Source organism: Mustela nigripes, chromosome 11 (genome assembly GCF_022355385.1).
Source record: "Mustela nigripes isolate SB6536 chromosome 11, MUSNIG.SB6536, whole genome shotgun sequence".
Lineage (NCBI taxonomy): Eukaryota > Metazoa > Chordata > Mammalia > Carnivora > Mustelidae > Mustela > Mustela nigripes.
In genome coordinates this window covers 37672494-37688151 of record NC_081567.1, presented here as the reverse complement: position 1 = coordinate 37688151, position 15658 = coordinate 37672494, and the positions used below count along the sequence as shown (strand labels likewise).

The 15658-nt window shown below is 61.5% G+C and overlaps 3 protein-coding genes and 1 non-coding gene across 5 annotated transcripts; 3 read left to right on the top strand and 1 right to left on the bottom strand.

Moving 5' to 3' along the window:
* Positions 1 to 2: 2 nt before the first annotated feature.
* Positions 3 to 4932, top strand: RNF151 (ring finger protein 151). Its single transcript, XM_059415677.1, is given in 6 exon segments — positions 3 to 227; positions 487 to 1948; positions 2313 to 2458; positions 2756 to 2852; positions 3463 to 3917; positions 3919 to 4932. Coding segments are annotated over 5 exon segments (747 nt in total). The 5' UTR covers positions 3 to 227; positions 487 to 1945; the 3' UTR covers positions 3965 to 4932.
* On the top strand, positions 295 to 421 carry LOC132027352 (small nucleolar RNA ACA64). Its single transcript, XR_009407139.1, has one exon. It is a non-coding gene; the product is annotated as a small nucleolar RNA ACA64 (small nucleolar RNA).
* Positions 4933 to 4991: 59 nt separating the features above from the next.
* TBL3 (transducin beta like 3) lies at positions 4992 to 11434 on the top strand. Its single transcript, XM_059415673.1, has 22 exons — positions 4992 to 5115; positions 6473 to 6524; positions 6611 to 6706; positions 6793 to 6840; positions 7001 to 7142; positions 7237 to 7321; positions 7406 to 7576; positions 7674 to 7749; positions 7821 to 7914; positions 8001 to 8182; positions 8277 to 8418; positions 8525 to 8583; positions 8666 to 8769; positions 9469 to 9616; positions 9707 to 9937; positions 10013 to 10083; positions 10163 to 10319; positions 10395 to 10453; positions 10695 to 10798; positions 10892 to 10963; positions 11047 to 11205; positions 11287 to 11434. Exons 1-22 carry the CDS (start codon positions 5075 to 5077, stop codon positions 11406 to 11408), a joined length of 2415 nt encoding a protein of 804 aa, XP_059271656.1. The 5' UTR covers positions 4992 to 5074; the 3' UTR covers positions 11409 to 11434.
* NOXO1 (NADPH oxidase organizer 1) lies at positions 11433 to 14637 on the bottom strand. Of its 2 annotated transcripts, XM_059415675.1 has the most exons (8): positions 13707 to 14637; positions 13516 to 13596; positions 13248 to 13323; positions 12949 to 13126; positions 12627 to 12808; positions 12427 to 12531; positions 12050 to 12167; positions 11433 to 11967 (listed from the first exon to the last, which is right to left on the bottom strand). In XM_059415675.1, exons 1-8 carry the CDS (start codon positions 13770 to 13772, stop codon positions 11655 to 11657), a joined length of 1119 nt encoding a protein of 372 aa, XP_059271658.1. In that variant the 5' UTR covers positions 13773 to 14637; the 3' UTR covers positions 11433 to 11654. The 2 variants fall into 2 exon arrangements, with proteins under 2 accessions (XP_059271658.1, XP_059271657.1); XM_059415674.1 differs by having other exon boundaries at positions 13516 to 14634.
* Positions 14638 to 15658: the final 1021 nt, after the last annotated feature.

The following is a 15658-nucleotide window of genomic DNA, read 5'->3' as shown; positions in this document are numbered from 1 at the left end:
TTCTCTCGAAGAGGAAGAACAAGGTCCCCCGGAGCCAGTCTTTATACCACGCCAAGTGCCGCGAGATCTCGGCGGCCCCGCCCCAGGCGCGCGTCCGCGACGGGCTTATGAGTGCGGAGGCCGCGCGCTCCCGGCTTCCCCCGCCCGCTCCGCGTGCGCCTGCGCACCTGCGGCCTCGCAAGTCTGAACGCGTGCGCAGCTGCCGCCCCGCTGCCTGGTGCCGAGAGGTAGGTCAGCGCCCCGCGCCGCGCGCTCTCTGCCCGCGCGACCCTGGGTGGTAGCCGGGACGTCGGCGTTGGTTGAAAATCACCCGCGGCTTTGGCCGTGGCCGCGGGTGAGATTCGGCGCCCAGAGCCACCGGGGGCCTCAGCTCACCGCCTGCTCGTCCGTGTGGGCCGGTGAAACCCAGGCCCCGACACGCGCCCCGCCGTCCCCCGCCCGCGTGCGCTCTGGCCTCCGACCCCTGACCCCGTGTTCTGCCCGCAGGACGCCGATGTCCGGACCGTGAGGCCCACGCCGCCAGGACCGCGGGGAGGGGGGGAACCTTGCCGCCAACGCCCAGTAGAGCTGTGGGTTTGAGTTGTGCACGCCGATCCGCCTGTATATGCACCTGTGGGCGCCGGGAGCAAAGTGTGCAGCGGAAGGGGGCCCCCCTGCGACATGTCCTCTTGCCGGCCGGCCCAGTTTTGCGTCGGATGCCACGGAGGGGTGCAACTTGGGCCCCAGGGGTTGCACTGACTCCTGCGTGGCGCTCCGTGGGTGGCGGGGCCAGACCAGAAGCCTCGCTGTGTGTCCCATACCGCATCGCTTCCACAGTAGCGAAGCATCTGTGAGCTTGCGGGGAGTGGGCTGGGCCACCAACCCACTGGCGAGGGTGACAATGACGGGAAACATCCCCAGGGGGAGTTGGGAGACCAGATGGGGAGCCCTGGGGCTCACTATCAGTTACAGCCCCGATAGGGAAGGACGTAGGGGTTACTCCCGCAGCTCAGGCATCACCCTGAATTCTCCAGTGGACTTGGATCCGTGAAAAGATCCCTCCCAGCCTTCTTTCTCAATAAAATAAAGTTCCTTTGCTTTGTCTCTTGGGGGCTTGCTTGTGGTTTCGCTGTAGCTTGTGCGTTCTGAGTGGTTACTCCCAAATAAACACGCCTTTGCCAGTGAAATAACTGGGTTTTCTTCTGCAAGTTGATAGAAGAAATGAGAGTGTACAATTCCCAGGTCAAGGGCTTGCGTTGGCTCCTTACTTCTCTCAGGAGGGGACAGGGCCTGGGATAGGATTTGGTGAGCTCAGTACTTAGGGCTACTGAAAGAGCAGTTCCCGGTTCCATGTTTCAGATGGGGAACATGCTGATTTCCCAGGTGGAGATTATTTCCCAGTGTCTTCTCAAAGGCCTGCCCATGTGGTCAGAGCCTATCTGTTCTGGAAGGCTTTCTCACAGACTAGGCTCCCCACCAAGGTGGCACCACAGGTTACATGGGTCTCTGGTCCAGATCTTCCTGATCTGTACTCTGCGGCTAATTCCATGAGTCTTAGATCCTAAGAGACCTGATGGTGGGTCAAAGTCAAAAGTCCCTGCGCTCTTGGGAGATCTGGCCTGGACAGCACTATTCGAGAAGGGAGAAAGGAACAATTCCTACATTCCTGCCAAAGCCTCAGCTTTGGGGAAACAGTCATCAGAAGTTTGGTTCCCAGCCTAGTGCTGCTCGGGTGTCAGCTGACAGCCACTCCCAAGATGGGCTTCAGGGACTTGCCTCAGGTCCAGACTACCTAATCCTTCAACTCCGAGCAAAGGCCATATGGTACAGGATCCCATTGGGCCCTGACCCAGGGCTGTGATTGGCCTGAGCTGGACAATGCCACTGTGAGGTCGGCCCACTCATGCTGTGAAATGGAGACTCCTGATCCCTGGGAGTCAGTGGAGCTGCCATCCGGACACAGATCATGGTGAGACTGGGTCCCTTTTGGCTCTGGCCCTTAAATGTGTTCCTAATTCGAGACCTCCCCAGAGTTGGACCCCACTCCTTACTCTGAGCAAGGGTGAACAGTGGGTTACAGGCTCCCAAACAAGACAAGGAAAGCAGCCTTTGTGAGGGCTCTGGCCAGGTCTAACTCCAGGCCAAGGCCAGCTTCTCCAGTTGGGGACTGGTAGTCTTGGTCTTGACTCTCACAGCTGCCCCCTCAAAGTGGGTGCTGACCCATCACTCCACTTGGGGCTCTCATGGCCCACCTCCCCATCCTGGGGTTTCCCTCTGGGTGTGTGGCTGGATCCTGGTTCAGCCAGTCCCTGATTTTGGCCTGGCCTTTGCAGAGTGGTGGCTATGATCTCAACCTCTTCGCCAGCCCTCCCGACTGCAACTTCCTGTGTTCTGTGTGCCATGGGGTTCTCAAGAGGCCGGTGAGGTTGCCATGCAGCCATATCTTCTGCAAGAAATGCATCCTCCGGTGGCTAGCCAGGTGCTAGTGGGCACCAAAGAGGATGGGAGGGCAAGGGCAGGGCTGTGTCCATTCCCGTGGCCCAGAACAGAGAGGAGGGTGGGCCAAGCATTATGTTGGAGTGGGCGTAAGAATCAGCTCCCAAATCCACGCACCCTGTGGCACTTATAGCCCGTGGCCCCAGCCTCAGAGCTGAGTCCCTGTGAAGCCCTCAGGACTCTTCCAGCTCAAGAGAAGGGACCACCTGGGAAGGTGTGTTGCTGCCTCTTGGTCCCTTCCCACTCCCAACACTCTTCACCACCCATTCCTGCCTCCTAGACAGAAGACCTGTCCGTGCTGCAGGAAAGAGGTGAAATGGAAAAAGATGGTCCACGTAAATAAACTCCGCAGGACGATTGGCCGCCTGGAAGTCAAGGTAGCCTGAAGCACCTGCTCCCAGCACCCTTCTCGATCCGGCCAGGGGAGGGGGTAAGGAGAAGCCTGTCCTCAGAACCCAGGGTTTCTGGTCTAGCAGCGCTGATTGCAGCCTCAAGGTCATCAGTCCTGCCTATGTGGGTCCCATCTCTACCACTTACTTGCTGTGTGACTTTGAGCAAGTTACCTAACCTTTTTGAGCCCTTAGAGTCTCAGCTGTAAAATAGGGATCATACAAGATTTTTAGAGGATGAAGTGTCCTCTCTGACGGCCATCACCCTGGTCCCCTAATTTTTATCGATGAGGAAACTGAGCTTTAAAAAACAAACAAACTTGGCTTCTGTGCAACAGCCAGCTCAGCCCCGCCATGTACACCCCAGTCCCTCAAGCCTTCAGCCCTGTGCACCTGCTCTCAGAGGTCTAGATTCTTCCTACCTCCAAACATTTGCCCAACTATTTCCCCCTCCACATCACTGATGCGGGGAAAGCTTGGTGGACTCCCCAGACAGGAAAGTCATAGATGGGGTGGGGGTTCTATGTAAAGTTACTCCAGTGCTGGGTGGCCATGTCCCACCTGGTTTGGCTCATATTGTGCTCTATGTCACCCTCAGTGCAAGAACGCAGAAGCAGGCTGCTTGGTGACGTGCCCCCTGGCCCATCGAAGGGGGCACCAGGACTCATGCCCTTTCGAGCCGACGGCCTGCCCCAACGAGGGCTGCACGGCACGGGTGCCACGTGGGGCTCTGGCTGAGCACCGGCAGCACTGCCAACGTGGGGCCCAGAAGCAGTGCCCACTGGGCTGTGGGGCCACCCTGGGCCCCGCGGAGCGTGCACACCACAACTGCTACCGGGAGCTGCGCGACGCCTGGAACCAGCGTCAGCAGCGCAGCCGGATCCTGGTGCTGGGCCTGCTCCGGCGCATGCGTAAAGTGCATCGCACCACCAATCTCATCCGCAGGCAGCTGGCCCAGCTCGGGGACTTCCTGGAGGAAGACAACGCGCTGCTCATGGGAGCCCCGCAAGGGGAGGCCGAGGCCACCCCAGAAGGCAGCATTGGGGCCGAGGTGTGGGGGGCCCAGGGCCACGGTACCGTGTAAATTGAGGGGAAAATAAACGCAGATCCTAGGCCTGGCCCGCCCCGCCGCCTCTGTGCCTGCCGGCCTCACAACTTTATCCCATTTGCCCCCCCCCCCCCCCCCCTTTCCAGGTACTACTGCCTTCACCACGCGGGGACACTGGCCTTTCTCCCTCGCCCGCTCCTGCCCGGAAGGCTCTTTTCCTTGCTCTCCGTTTGCCTGCTTTCTTTTCCCTCGGATGGTCTTCCTCACAGAGGTTTTCCCTGATCCCCTCCCAGTCTCCTTCCTGTTACCTCTACCAAGTCTGTTAACCAACTTCCCAGTCACACCAACTGCTCAAAGCTCTCAACTCCTAGGAGAAGCCCACGCCTCAGAGGGAAACCCCATTATCTCTGATCTCCTGCCCGTATGGTCTCAGGACACCCTGTAGCCACAAGCACTGCCCCCCCCCCAAGCAGCCACAGGGGTCCCCGCTCTACTAGGGCGACACCTTACCTTTCCCACCGCCCCATTTAAAAGCGCACCTCCTGCACTCCGCCCCGTCCCGTTGCCGAGATCTGTTCTTTCCACAGCACGAATCGCCCACTGCTCCTGACTCCTTGCCAGACCTCCCCCAGCCCTCTCTCCTCTAGCACGTCTAGAACAACGCTTTGCACGTAGAATGTGATCAATAAATATCTGAGAGGCTCTGAAGTTACCCGATTTATTCATTTACCCTCCATATCTATCGTAGCCATCCAGGAGCACCTGACGGCCTTGTACCCAAATCCCGGAAGGCCGAGTGCCAAGAGCTTCGGGATGACTTCAGTAAACATTTCCAACGACTCCTTTTTTAAAAACTTCACTAAAAAACCAACAGCGGGCAAACGCCAGGCCCTGCACTCAGCCGCCCCCGGAGGACCCGCCACCCCCACGCGGCTCTACGCCCGTCCCTCCAAGCCAGAGACAAGCCAGAGACGCCTCTATCAGCTTCCGCTTCCTGACACAGCAGGGGCTGCCCACAGCAAAGATGGCGCCGAGCGCGCAGCTGGTGATGTCACAGGGGTCGTGCTCAGTGACGCCATCTGCGGCGCGCCGTCAGTGAAGAGTGGCGCCCGAGTTTCCCTCACGCGGCGGCCGCGGAGGCGGGGGAGGCGGCGGCGGCGACATGGCGGAACCCGTGGCGGGAGTGGGCCGCTTCAAGGCCAAGTGAGCCGGGGCGCTGCGGCTGTGGATGCCGCCCAGGGAGGGAGCGGGGTTCACCGCCCGAGTGGCAGGTGTGCCTCTCGACCGGACGCCGGTTCGGGTCTGGGGAGAGCCTGAGGGCGGTATACGAACTGGTCCGTGGGAGTCGTGTTGCTTGCGGTATTACAAAGTGCGGAGCCAGCGTCCGTTAGTACAGTAGGAGCCGATCGGGGCTTGTGGGTGAAAAACTAAAGGAGGAAGGGGCGGGCTGGTCCTGGACCCCAGCGGGTCTCCCCCAGCCTCCGGTGTTGAGCACTGGGGCAGGCTGCGCGGGGCTCTCACCTCCTGTCCCCTTCAACGTGGAGCCGGAAGAGAGCTCAGGAGATGGGCGTCCGCTGTGGCTCTGGAGGCCCTGAATCCTGGGCTGATTCAGTAACCTAGGGACCCTGGGGAACATCTTAGTGCGCAGGGCCCCGTTCAGGACGGACTCCTTTCCTCGCGGAGCTGGGTCTGATGGAGTAAACGCGCTAAGCAGCTCATTTCCGTCAGTGGGAGCGATGAGCACTGCCGAAGGGAAGGCTTGGGGTCAAGAGCGTGTCTGGGCTCGGTGGTTGGGGGCTCCATTTCATGTGGACAGCCAAGCCTCCCAGTGAGCCAGGTGCCAGAGGAATCGGGGAGGAGAGACCCACGCCACCGAGTGGAACAGCCTGTGTGTCAGGAGCCTTGGCTCCTCCAAGTGAGGGTCTTAGAAGCACGTAGGGACAGGGGAGGGTTTTAAGGCAGGGTAGTGACGTACACGTGTGTGTTTGGGAAGGCCTTCTTGGCAGCCGCGGGCAGTGAGGCAGTGGATAGAGGCCGGGTGATGAGGCTGGAGCAGCTGTCCAGATGACCCTGCGGTGGCCTGGACCAGCGTGGAGGCCAACGAGAGGGGAGGGAGGAGGCAGCATGAGGCTGCAGACAGGAGTGCTACTTGGGGAGTGGAAGGAAGGAGCTAGGGTTGGGGAGGAGGCAGGAAGCTGTTGAGGGGGGTGGTGCTCTGGGCTGGTCTCCTCTGCTGGCCTCCCACCGCCTGCAGGGGGCCCCCGAGGTCTGGAGTACTCTGCTGCGGGAAGACCCGCCTCCTTGCCTGGACTGCCTGAGAATCTGGTGTGAATCCCGGCCAGCTCTGGGTCTGGCCTCCTCTGTGACACCCCCCCTCAGTGCTGCTGACAGAGAAGAGTGAGAAGAGCCCCCTCCAACCCCCTGCATCCCAGCCTCTGCCTGGGAATTTCTCAGGGGCAGGGGCCTCTTGGGTTGAGCTCTGGGAGAGCACCCAGCCCAGTGCTGGGCGCTGGGGGCCAAGGGGTGGGTGCCTCACTCTCAAATGCTGTTCTCTCTCTAGCTATGCTGTCGAGCGCAAGATCGAGCCGTTCTACAAGGGCGGGAAGGTGCAGGTACCGGCCCTGGGAGGGGCAGAGTGGTGGGGCGGGCAGGGGCTGCTAAGAGCTGCTTATCTTGGCTGATACCCTTCTGTCTCCAGCTGGACCAGACTGGGCAGCATCTCTTCTGCATTTGTGGTACCAGAGTCAACATCTTGGACGTGGCCTCGGGGGCCGTCCTGCGGAGCCTGGAGCAGGTGAGGGTGGGAAGAGCCAGGGCAGTGGGCTAATGTGGAGGGAAGCCTGTGCTCATGGCGCTCTGTGTGCTGACTCTTGCCTCTAGGAGGACCAGGAGGACATCACTGCCTTTGATCTCAGCCCTGACAATGAGGTATATGGGGCAGGGGCACGGTAAGAGTCCAGGGCTCCATACTTCTCATGCAAATTTGAATTTGGGCCACTGAGGACACACCTCTCCCCTCCTGGCTCTCCCAGCCTCTCCCAGCCTCTCCCAACCTCTCCTCTCCTGTCTGAACTGCATCGCTCTCTAGGTGCTGGTCACAGCCAGCCGGGCACTGCTGCTGGCTCAGTGGGCCTGGCGAGAGGGCAGCATCACCCGCCTGTGGAAGGCAGTACACACAGCCCCGGTGGCCACCATGGCCTTTGATCCCACTTCCACACTGCTAGCTACAGGTAGGCCCCTGGCGGAGTGGCTGGGCCCCTGGAGGGCACACAGTCGGGGGTCTTCAGACACACCAGCCCTTTCACTTCAGACACGTTTCCACAGGCGGTTGTGATGGGGCAGTGCGTGTCTGGGACGTTGTGCGGCACTACGGGACACACCACTTTCGGGGCTCACCAGGGGTCGTACAGTGAGTAGAGGACAGCAGAGGGAGAATGGGGCCTTCCGGTCGGGGTCACGCAACTCACCTGCTGCCCCCGCTCCCTGCCCGCAGCTTAGTGGCCTTCCACCCGGACCCCGCACGCCTGCTGCTCTTCTCCTCAGCTGCAGACACCACCATCCGCGCATGGTCACTGCAGGACCAGTCGTGTCTAGCCGTGATGACTGCCCACTACAGTGCCGTCACCTCCCTAACCTTTAGCGCTGATGGCCACACCATGCTGAGGTCAGCGGCCAGCTGCTCAGGCCACGGCGGGAAGGGGAGGGCCACCACTGAGACTGGGGACTGAGGTGGCTGTGTCCCCCCCCACCTCCACCCCCAGCTCAGGCCGTGACAAGATCTGTGTTGTGTGGGACCTGCGGAGCCACCAGGCCACGAGGACTGTGCCAGTGTTTGAGGTGGGGATACCAGGGTGCCCAGCCAGTCGAGGGGAGGGGGGTGCGGCTGCCTCTAACCAGCTTATCCTCAGAGCATGGAGGCTGCGGTGCTGCTACCGGAGGAGCCTGCACCAGAGCTGGGTGTAAAGTCCAAGGGCCTACACTTCCTGACAGCCGGAGACCAAGGTGCGCGTGCCCAGGCCAGGGTGGGCAGCAGGGGCTGGGGGCGGTCGGTGGACTTGAATGCCAGCCACCCACATCCCCCCACACAGGCCTGCTGCGTGTGTGGGAGGCAGCCTCTGGGCAGTGTGTGTACATGCAACAGCAGCCACCAGGCCCCCGGCAGGAGCTGACCCACTGCTCTCTGGCCCACTCTGCCAACCTGCTCCTCACCGTCACCGCCGACCACAACCTGCTGCTCTACGAGACGCGCTCCCTACAGTTGCAGAAACAGGTGAGCGCTGCCCTGCTCAGCCGGAAGCCCAAGGATGCCAACCCGCCTCTCACACGGACTCTGACCGGTATCCCTCCGGCCCCCACCCTCACAGTTTGCCGGCTACAGCGAGGAGGTGCTGGATGTCCGGTTTCTTGGGCCCGAGGACTCCCACATTGTTGTGGCCTCCAACAGCCCCAGCCTGAAAGTGTTTGAGCTGCAGACAATGGCCTGCCAGATTCTCCACGGCCACACAGGTCAGGGAGCTCATGCCCTCATGTCCGTGCCCCCAGCACTGCATCCTGGGCTGGAAGGCCCCCCTTTACCGTAACTGATGACCTTCTCCTCTCTACTTTTTCCCAGACATTGTCTTGGCCCTGGATGTGTTTCGGAAAGGGCGGCTCTTTGCCAGCTGTGCCAAGGTGGGGCATCTGAAGTGTGAAGGTATGGGTCCCCGTGGGGGAAGCCCAGCCCAGGCTCTGTCCTCACCTCTTTGATTCCCAGGATCAGAGTATGTGTCTCTGGAGGATGAACAAGGCTGGCAAGGTGACCCGTGTGGCTCAGGGCTCCGGGCACACACACAGCGTGGGCGCCGTCTGCTGCTCCAGGTAAGTGGTCAGGGATGGGCTCTGTGTTGTTTCAGAGGCCCAGATCCTTCTAATGGGGTTCCAGCTCGGGGAGATGTGGATGGGGAGGCTTCAGCCGTGGTCTTTGAGGCTCCGGGATAGGGATGTGTAACGGAATGCTGGGGACCCCCAGGTGCTCTTGGAGGTCAGAGCTCCTCAGAGGTGATTTTGGGGCTGGGTGAATAAAAGGGGAGAGGCTCAGGGTGCGTGGGTGCCTTTGGCTTAGGTGTGACCCTAGCATCCTGGGATCGAGCCCTGCGTCAGGCTTCTTGCTCCTAGGAGAGCCTGTTTCTTCCTCTCCCTCTCCCCTTCTCCACTGCTCATGCTTTCTCACATTCTACCTCAAATAAATAAAAACTTAGAAAAAAGGCTGGAGGAGGCTTCAGAGTAGGAAGAATGACACTGAACAAGGCTTAGGTAGAAGACACATTCCTTGCCAGGGTAGGGGGTGGTGTTGGGGTCATGTGACCAAGTCATCAGGTATGGTGGACCAAGGGTGGGTGGTGGGTGCTCTAGTAGACAAGTGGTCCCAGAGGGGTGTGGGGGTGACAGGGGCTGTGTGCATCCAGAACAGTCCCCCTGGTCGGGGCTGTGGTCCTGCAGGCTCAGGCTGTGATGCGCTAGCAGACAGGGCTGGCCAGGGCTCAGCGGGTGTCTCCCCTTCCCCACTTCTGGCCTCAGGCTGAAGGAGACCTTCCTGGTGACGGGGAGCCAGGACTGCACTGTGAAGGTGTGGCCCGTCCCTGAAGCCCTGCTGTCCAAGGGTGCAGCCCCAGACGGCGGTCCTGTCCTTCTCCAGGCCCAGGCCACACAGCGCTGCCATGACAAGGTGATGGCACAGTGGGGCAGGGCAGGGCCAGGGCCGAGCCGGGCCCTTGCTGGGATGGGGGTCTGAGCTGCCACCTGCTCCCATCACCAGGACATCAACAGCGTGGCTATTGCCCCCAACGACAAGTTGCTGGCCACAGGCTCACAGGACCGCACAGCCAAGCTCTGGTCTTTGCCACAGTGCCAGCTGCTTGGCATCTTCTCAGGCCACCGGCGCGGCCTCTGGTGTGTCCAGTTCTCACCCATGGACCAGGTGCTGGCCACAGCCTCAGCTGATGGTACCGTCAAGCTCTGGGCACTGCAGGACTTCAGCTGCCTCAAGGTAGGCAGCCTACCCCCTCCCCGGCCCACCCCACTGCCCGGCATTGTCTCACGCTCTCCTCTACCCGCCCTGCAGACATTCGAGGGGCATGACGCTTCGGTGCTGAAGGTGGCCTTCGTGAGCCGTGGCACCCAGCTGCTGTCCAGGTGAGCTGGCTGGGGATACGGGTGGGGGTGAGCTGCAGGTCGGGCCCCGGCTCTGAACCCCTCCCGATCCCAAACCCAGCGGCTCTGACGGTCTCCTGAAGCTCTGGACCATCAAAAACAACGAGTGTGTGAAAACCCTAGATGCCCATGAGGACAAGGTCTGGGGGCTGCACTGCAGCCGGCTGGACGATCGCGCCCTCACCGGCGCTAGTGACTCCTGTGTCATCCTCTGGAAGGTATGGACGTTCAGGGGCTGTGGGGACTGGGCGGGGCCGCATCAGGGTGCCCTTCTGACCTCGCGGTGACCGCAGGATGTGACCGAGGTGGAGCAGGCCGAGGAGCAAGCCCGGCGGGAGGAGGAGGTGGTCAAGTAAGTCTGGGGGTCCCTGTGCGGTCCCCTTGAGTGACACCATGTGTCCACGCTTGGGGGGCATACGGGTGTCACCCCTGCTTGGTGGCGTGGAGAAACTGAGGCTTGGAGCTCAACACAGCTCCGCACCAGTGGATGCTTCGGGCCGGGCCACAGACTCCCGAGCCAGCCCCTTGCTGGCTCTGCCTTCAGTCCCCACCAGGTCCCCCAGTGACCCTGTCCTCCCTCCTCCCCCCGCCAGGCAGCAGGAACTGGACAACCTGCTCCATGAGAAGCGGTACCTGCGGGCACTGGGCCTGGCCATCTCCCTGGACCGGCCCCACACTGTGCTCACTGTCATCCAGGGTCAGTGCTGCCTCGGGCTCTGGGGCAGGGGGAGGGGCTTGGGTCCTACTCATGCCCTTCCCTGAGGCTCGGTTCCCACCCCCCAACCCCCAGCCATCCGGAGGGACCCCGAGGCCTGCGAGAAGTTGGGAGCCACGGTGCTGCGGCTGCGGCGAGATCAGAAAGGTCTGGGGCGGGCGGGTGGTGGGGCGGTGGCTGGCTGGGGCAGGGCAGCCAGCGGGTAGGTCCGACAGTCCTCGTCCCCGCAGAGGCCTTGCTGCGCTTCTGTGTCACGTGGAACACCAACTCGAGGCACTGCCACGACGCGCAGGCCGTGCTGGGAGTGCTGCTGCGGCACGAGCCCCCGGAAGAGCTCCTGGCCTACCCAGGCATGCAGGCCTCCCTGGAAGCCCTGCTGCCCTACACCGGTATGTGGGCCAGGCCCGGGGCAGGGTGGGAGCAGCCGGCCAGCCCCCACGGAGCCGCTGACGCCCTGTGTCCTCCCCCAGAGCGGCATTTTCAGCGGCTCAGCCGGACGCTGCAGGCAGCCACCTTCCTGGACTTCTTGTGGCACAACATGAAGCTGCCCACCCTCCCCGCGGCCCCCTCTGTGGCTCCCTCAGCTCTCTGAAACAAGCAGAAAGCAGTCCTACTCTGTCCGGACTTCCCATGTGTGCACTGTGTCTCGCCCCAGCCCTGCCAAGACCCAGCAGACCCTGCTCCTCAGCACAGATACTAGCTTGTGCCTCAGTGGAAGAGCTTTACTAGGGACATGGGGGAGGTTGGTTTCCTGGCCCCGCCAGTCAGAGGTCCGACCCTCGGATACTCCTCCCACGGCTGTAGTGGCGGTGGCCCGGCTAGCGTCAGTCACCCAGCGTCAGTCACCCCCGGGGTCTGGAGCTTTGGGCCTGCCCTCTGCGCAGCTCCACACGCCCTGGAGAGGGTACTTCCGTGCCAGCGCCCTGCGGGTGATGGTGCAGCAGCGGGTCTGAATGGCGCTGAGTGGAGGGTGGGCGGGCACCATAGGGGTTAGCGTTGTGCCTTGGGGGATCTCAGGGGGACGTTGGGGATCTCCCACCCTGGCCTCTTCACTGTCCTCCTGGCGGTGGAGCCCTGACCCACTCAGGAGCGCGCCCAGCCCCTCTGGTCGCAGCAGTACAGCGGGGAGGAGACCGCAGCGCCCGCCGAACCTGCGAGGAGGGCGGGGTTTAGAGCGTGCTGGATCCTGCCCCGCCCCAATCCTGGGCCCCGCCCAAGCCCTTCGCTGCGCACCTGCAGAGCCACCAGCCGCGATCAGACATTTCCAGCACGCGCACCCGCGCCCCAGCAGGCACGGAGAGTTCATCTGCGTGGCTGCTCTCATAGGCTTGGGAAGCGCAGAACTGAGACCCTGCGGAGTGGGTATTTGGGGGTCACTGCGGGGCGCCGGGGGCCAGGGCCCTGACCTATCCCATCTCCCATGGAGTCACCACTTTCAGGCACCCCCTGATGATGGGGGTCACTCAAACCCACTGGTGCTCCCACTCAGTCTGGGGACCAAGTACACTGTCTCCACGTCCAGTACTCGCTTGGCTGTTCCCTGTGGCTCCGCTTTGCCACACGCTGCCCAGTGGTAGTGGCTGGCTTGGTGTTGGGGGATGGGTAATCACCTCTGCTCCCTAAGGGCTGCTGTTGTGGGCCGGGGGCTGCTTCCTCCAGGTACGGAGCAGGAAACCACGCTGTTTGCTGGTCTTCGTTCACCACCAGCCACCAGCCTGTGTGCAAGAGGTACATGGAGGCTCAGGACCCCCCAAGCCTGCTCCGGTCCTGGGGGCAGAGAGCGAGCTCTCTCAGTCCTACCCAGCCCCACCTGAGGAGTGCCGCAGCAGCACGTCTAGGACCTCCTGGGCCCTTGTGTGGAAAGGGCGGCCTTGCATGTCCTGGGTGCTGAAGGGCTCCAGGCATCGCAGGCTCTGAGCCTCCAGGCCACGGATGGCCAGGGTGTCCGTCGGGCGGCCTAGGGGCTCTTCAGGAGCTGGCAGGATCATCAGACTGGGAAGGGTAGCACGCAGCGAGGGGTGGGTAGGATGTGTGGTGAGGGCCTGCTGCCCCTCCCCAACCCGCCCAGTCTTCCCTCCTCCCCCATCCCCCAAGTACTTCCGCGGGCTGGGAGTTGGGGATGAGTGAGGTACCTGCCGGCTGGCAGCCTGGGCTCCAGGTCCAGGGGTTGCGGTGCAAAGAAGTCGCTGAGTGCTGAGCTCTGGGACACGCGGGCAGCCATGGTCAGCAGTGTCCGGGAATAGGTCTCCAGCAGCCGCAGGCGAGCTAGGCCGCGGCCTGTGCGCCCCCCACGCACCAAAAGCGATGCGTCTGCAGGCACAACGGGAAGGGACTGTGGGACCACCCCAGGGTTCTCTCCACCAGGTCGCTGGTGCCCCTGCCCCTCCCGGGATTCCCCCCCACCCCGCCCTGGCCTTGCAAACAGCCTCACCCCGAAGCTTGGGGAGAACGCGGTCGGATCTCCGCAGTAGGCCCGCCTCTACGGGGAAGGTATCCTTGAGGTTCTTCTAAGGGAGAACCAGCGAATCGGTCTCAGTGTCATGAGAGTTCACCTGTTCCCTTGGGAGGGTGAGGGTTCCTTGCCAGGCTGGGGGTCGCAGGAGCTGGACACCCTCACGGGCGCAAGGGCCAACATCCAGCCAGGGGCCACTGGAGGGTCAAGCCACTGGGGCAATGGGGTTCACCTCAGGCTCACTCACATGGAGCTTCTTGAACTCCTCCCAACTCCTGCGCACGAAGGTGTCGCTGCCGTCCGACCAGCACACAGAGAAGGCAAATGTCTGTTGAGACAAAAGGTGGGGGCACCTCTGAGGGTCTGGGCCAGGAAATCCTCCCTTCTTCCTTGGGGGTGGCAAGGACACACACCACCCCGACCCCGACCCCATCACACCTGATGCCGCGCTGTCTGGACTAGGGCCGCTGCACACACGGACACCGGGTACCGGGGGCTGGCCATTGCTGTGCTGCACTGGTCACAGTCCTGGGCTTCTGGAGCTGGTACTGTGTGGCCTAGGGTCCCACTGTGTCCTGGCTCACACTGGGGTGGTGGGGGGAAGAAGGAAGGGAGCTCCTGAGCACCCGGAAGACTGATTGGAATTCCCCAGGTATGCCCCAGACCTGCCAGGTCCTCCTATCGCTGCCCTGCCCTTGGATCTTTCCCAGCTTCCTCACTGTGCCCAAAGCAGATCTGAGAGACAGGAACACAGGGCTTGAGAGGTGTGTGGGGGCAGGGTGGGGCAGAGAGACAGTAGAGGGTGGAGACTGCGGCCTGAGTCCCTCAGGCATGAGTCTGGCCCAATCGAGGAGGCTGTTAGCAGAGCCATTAAAGCGCTGCAGGCCTCCCAAACCCCTCCTGGCTCTCCCACACCCACTGGGGTGCTGAGACTAGTGGAGCCTCCTCCAGGGCGTGCCCCATGGCTCTGTCTTTGAACTCACCTGGGAACCTGACTGCTGTTGTCATCAGGAACCAAGGACCCTGTGCTGAAACCTTTATGTACTTTGTTTGGCTTAATACTCACATTGCAGGAAAGGTCTCTTAATGTTTCCAAGTCAGGGGAGAGGAAATTTGTATTAAATGGATAATTAGGAGCACCTGGGTGGCTCAGTGGGTTAAAGCCTCTGCCTTCAGCTCGGGTCATGATCCCAGGGTCCTGGGATCAAGCCCCACATTGGGCTCTCTGCTCAGCGGGGAGCCTACTTTCTCCCTCTCTCTCTGCCTGCCTCAGTGCCTACTTGTAATCTTTCTGTCAAAAAAAATAAACAAAATCTTTAAAAAATAAAAAATAAATGGATAATTAATGTCACTTCTTCTGGATGTATTGTGGGGGGTGGACCTCGCAGGCTCACCCTGGCCGTTGCCCCGTGGTGGGAAGACTTGGGGCAGGACAAAGAGGAACCCTTTCTGCTGTGGCTGGCACTTGGCAGGGGACGGTGGGGTGATTAGGACTGTTTTTTGAGAGCTGCCTCTGAATTCATGATTTCATCACAATTTACTGCAAACACAGCCTTCAAGAGCAGGAGCCACCATTCCCCCACTAACTGGGGTGAAGATGGCTTGGGCCCTAGAATCCCCAGACAGGGGGTACTCCGGTGCCCCACGTCTCTGGGCTGCTGCTTTATAGCGAAGTCTTCCAGACCTACATCCAACCCTGGCATACATTGGCTCTATCTGCTGTTGGGGCCACCAGCTCTAGGTTGGGAATCCTACCCCAAGCTGTCCAGGGAGGGGTTAGCCTCTAGGGCATCCCTCCCAGAAATCACCCTAGCCTTGACAAAGGGCCTTTGTGCACCTGTCCTACCAGCGCTTTCAAACCTTTCCTGGTCTTGGCGCAGACAATGAACACCTGCTGACACAGGCCTCAATTGCAGACTGCCTTTAGCCCAGCTGTCACGCTCTCTCAACCTCAGTAGGGGCCATGCTGCAGTCCCAGCTGGCCTGGCAGGGGGCAGGGTGGGGCAGACACCGCTCCCCTTGAAGATAAGGAGAAAAGCTGGGAGAGGGCCTGTTTATTCACGGCCCGAAATCTCTAGAAGGGTGCTGAGGCCCCCTCTCTGACCCAGCCGAAAGCCCCTGCTTCACACCCCAGCAACCCTGGTTCTTTTCCATTCTCTCTCCATAGACCCCAGGCTCATCTATCCCTTGGACGACCCCCACCCACACCTCGTGCTCCTCACTAGCTCCTATGAAATCCACCCTCCAGGGGAGTCTTTGCAAAACACAAAGGGGATCCGCTTGGGGTAGCCCTGCCCCAAATTGTCCTTCCCCATGGTCCTTAAATTCCCAGTTCCCCTGCCGGCTGACAAGGCCCTCCGTGTGCTCCTGCCCACCTTTGGATCTCTCCT

What these genes read in the sequence shown, in the direction of transcription:
- TBL3 (XM_059415673.1), top strand. Translation starts at nt 5,075, where the DNA reads ATGGCGGAACCCGTGGCGGGAGTGGGCCGCTTCAAGGCCAA. An exon ending in TTCCACACTGCTAGCTACAG is followed by an intron (nt 7,143 to 7,236) that starts GTAGGCCCCTGG and finishes ACGTTTCCACAG; the next exon opens with GCGGTTGTGATGGGGCAGTG. An exon ending in AGGACTTCAGCTGCCTCAAG is followed by an intron (nt 9,938 to 10,012) that starts GTAGGCAGCCTA and finishes CCCGCCCTGCAG; the next exon opens with ACATTCGAGGGGCATGACGC.
- NOXO1 (XM_059415674.1), bottom strand. Translation starts at nt 13,701, where the DNA reads ATGGGGTCGGGGTCGGGGTGGTGTGTGTCCTTGCCACCCCCAAGGAAG. An exon ending in CCCAGGCTGCCAGCCGGCAG is followed by an intron (nt 12,809 to 12,948) that starts GTACCTCACTCA and finishes TACCCTTCCCAG; the next exon opens with TCTGATGATCCTGCCAGCTC. An exon ending in GCAGCCCTTAGGGAGCAGAG is followed by an intron (nt 12,168 to 12,426) that starts GTGATTACCCAT and finishes CCCACTCCGCAG; the next exon opens with GGTCTCAGTTCTGCGCTTCC.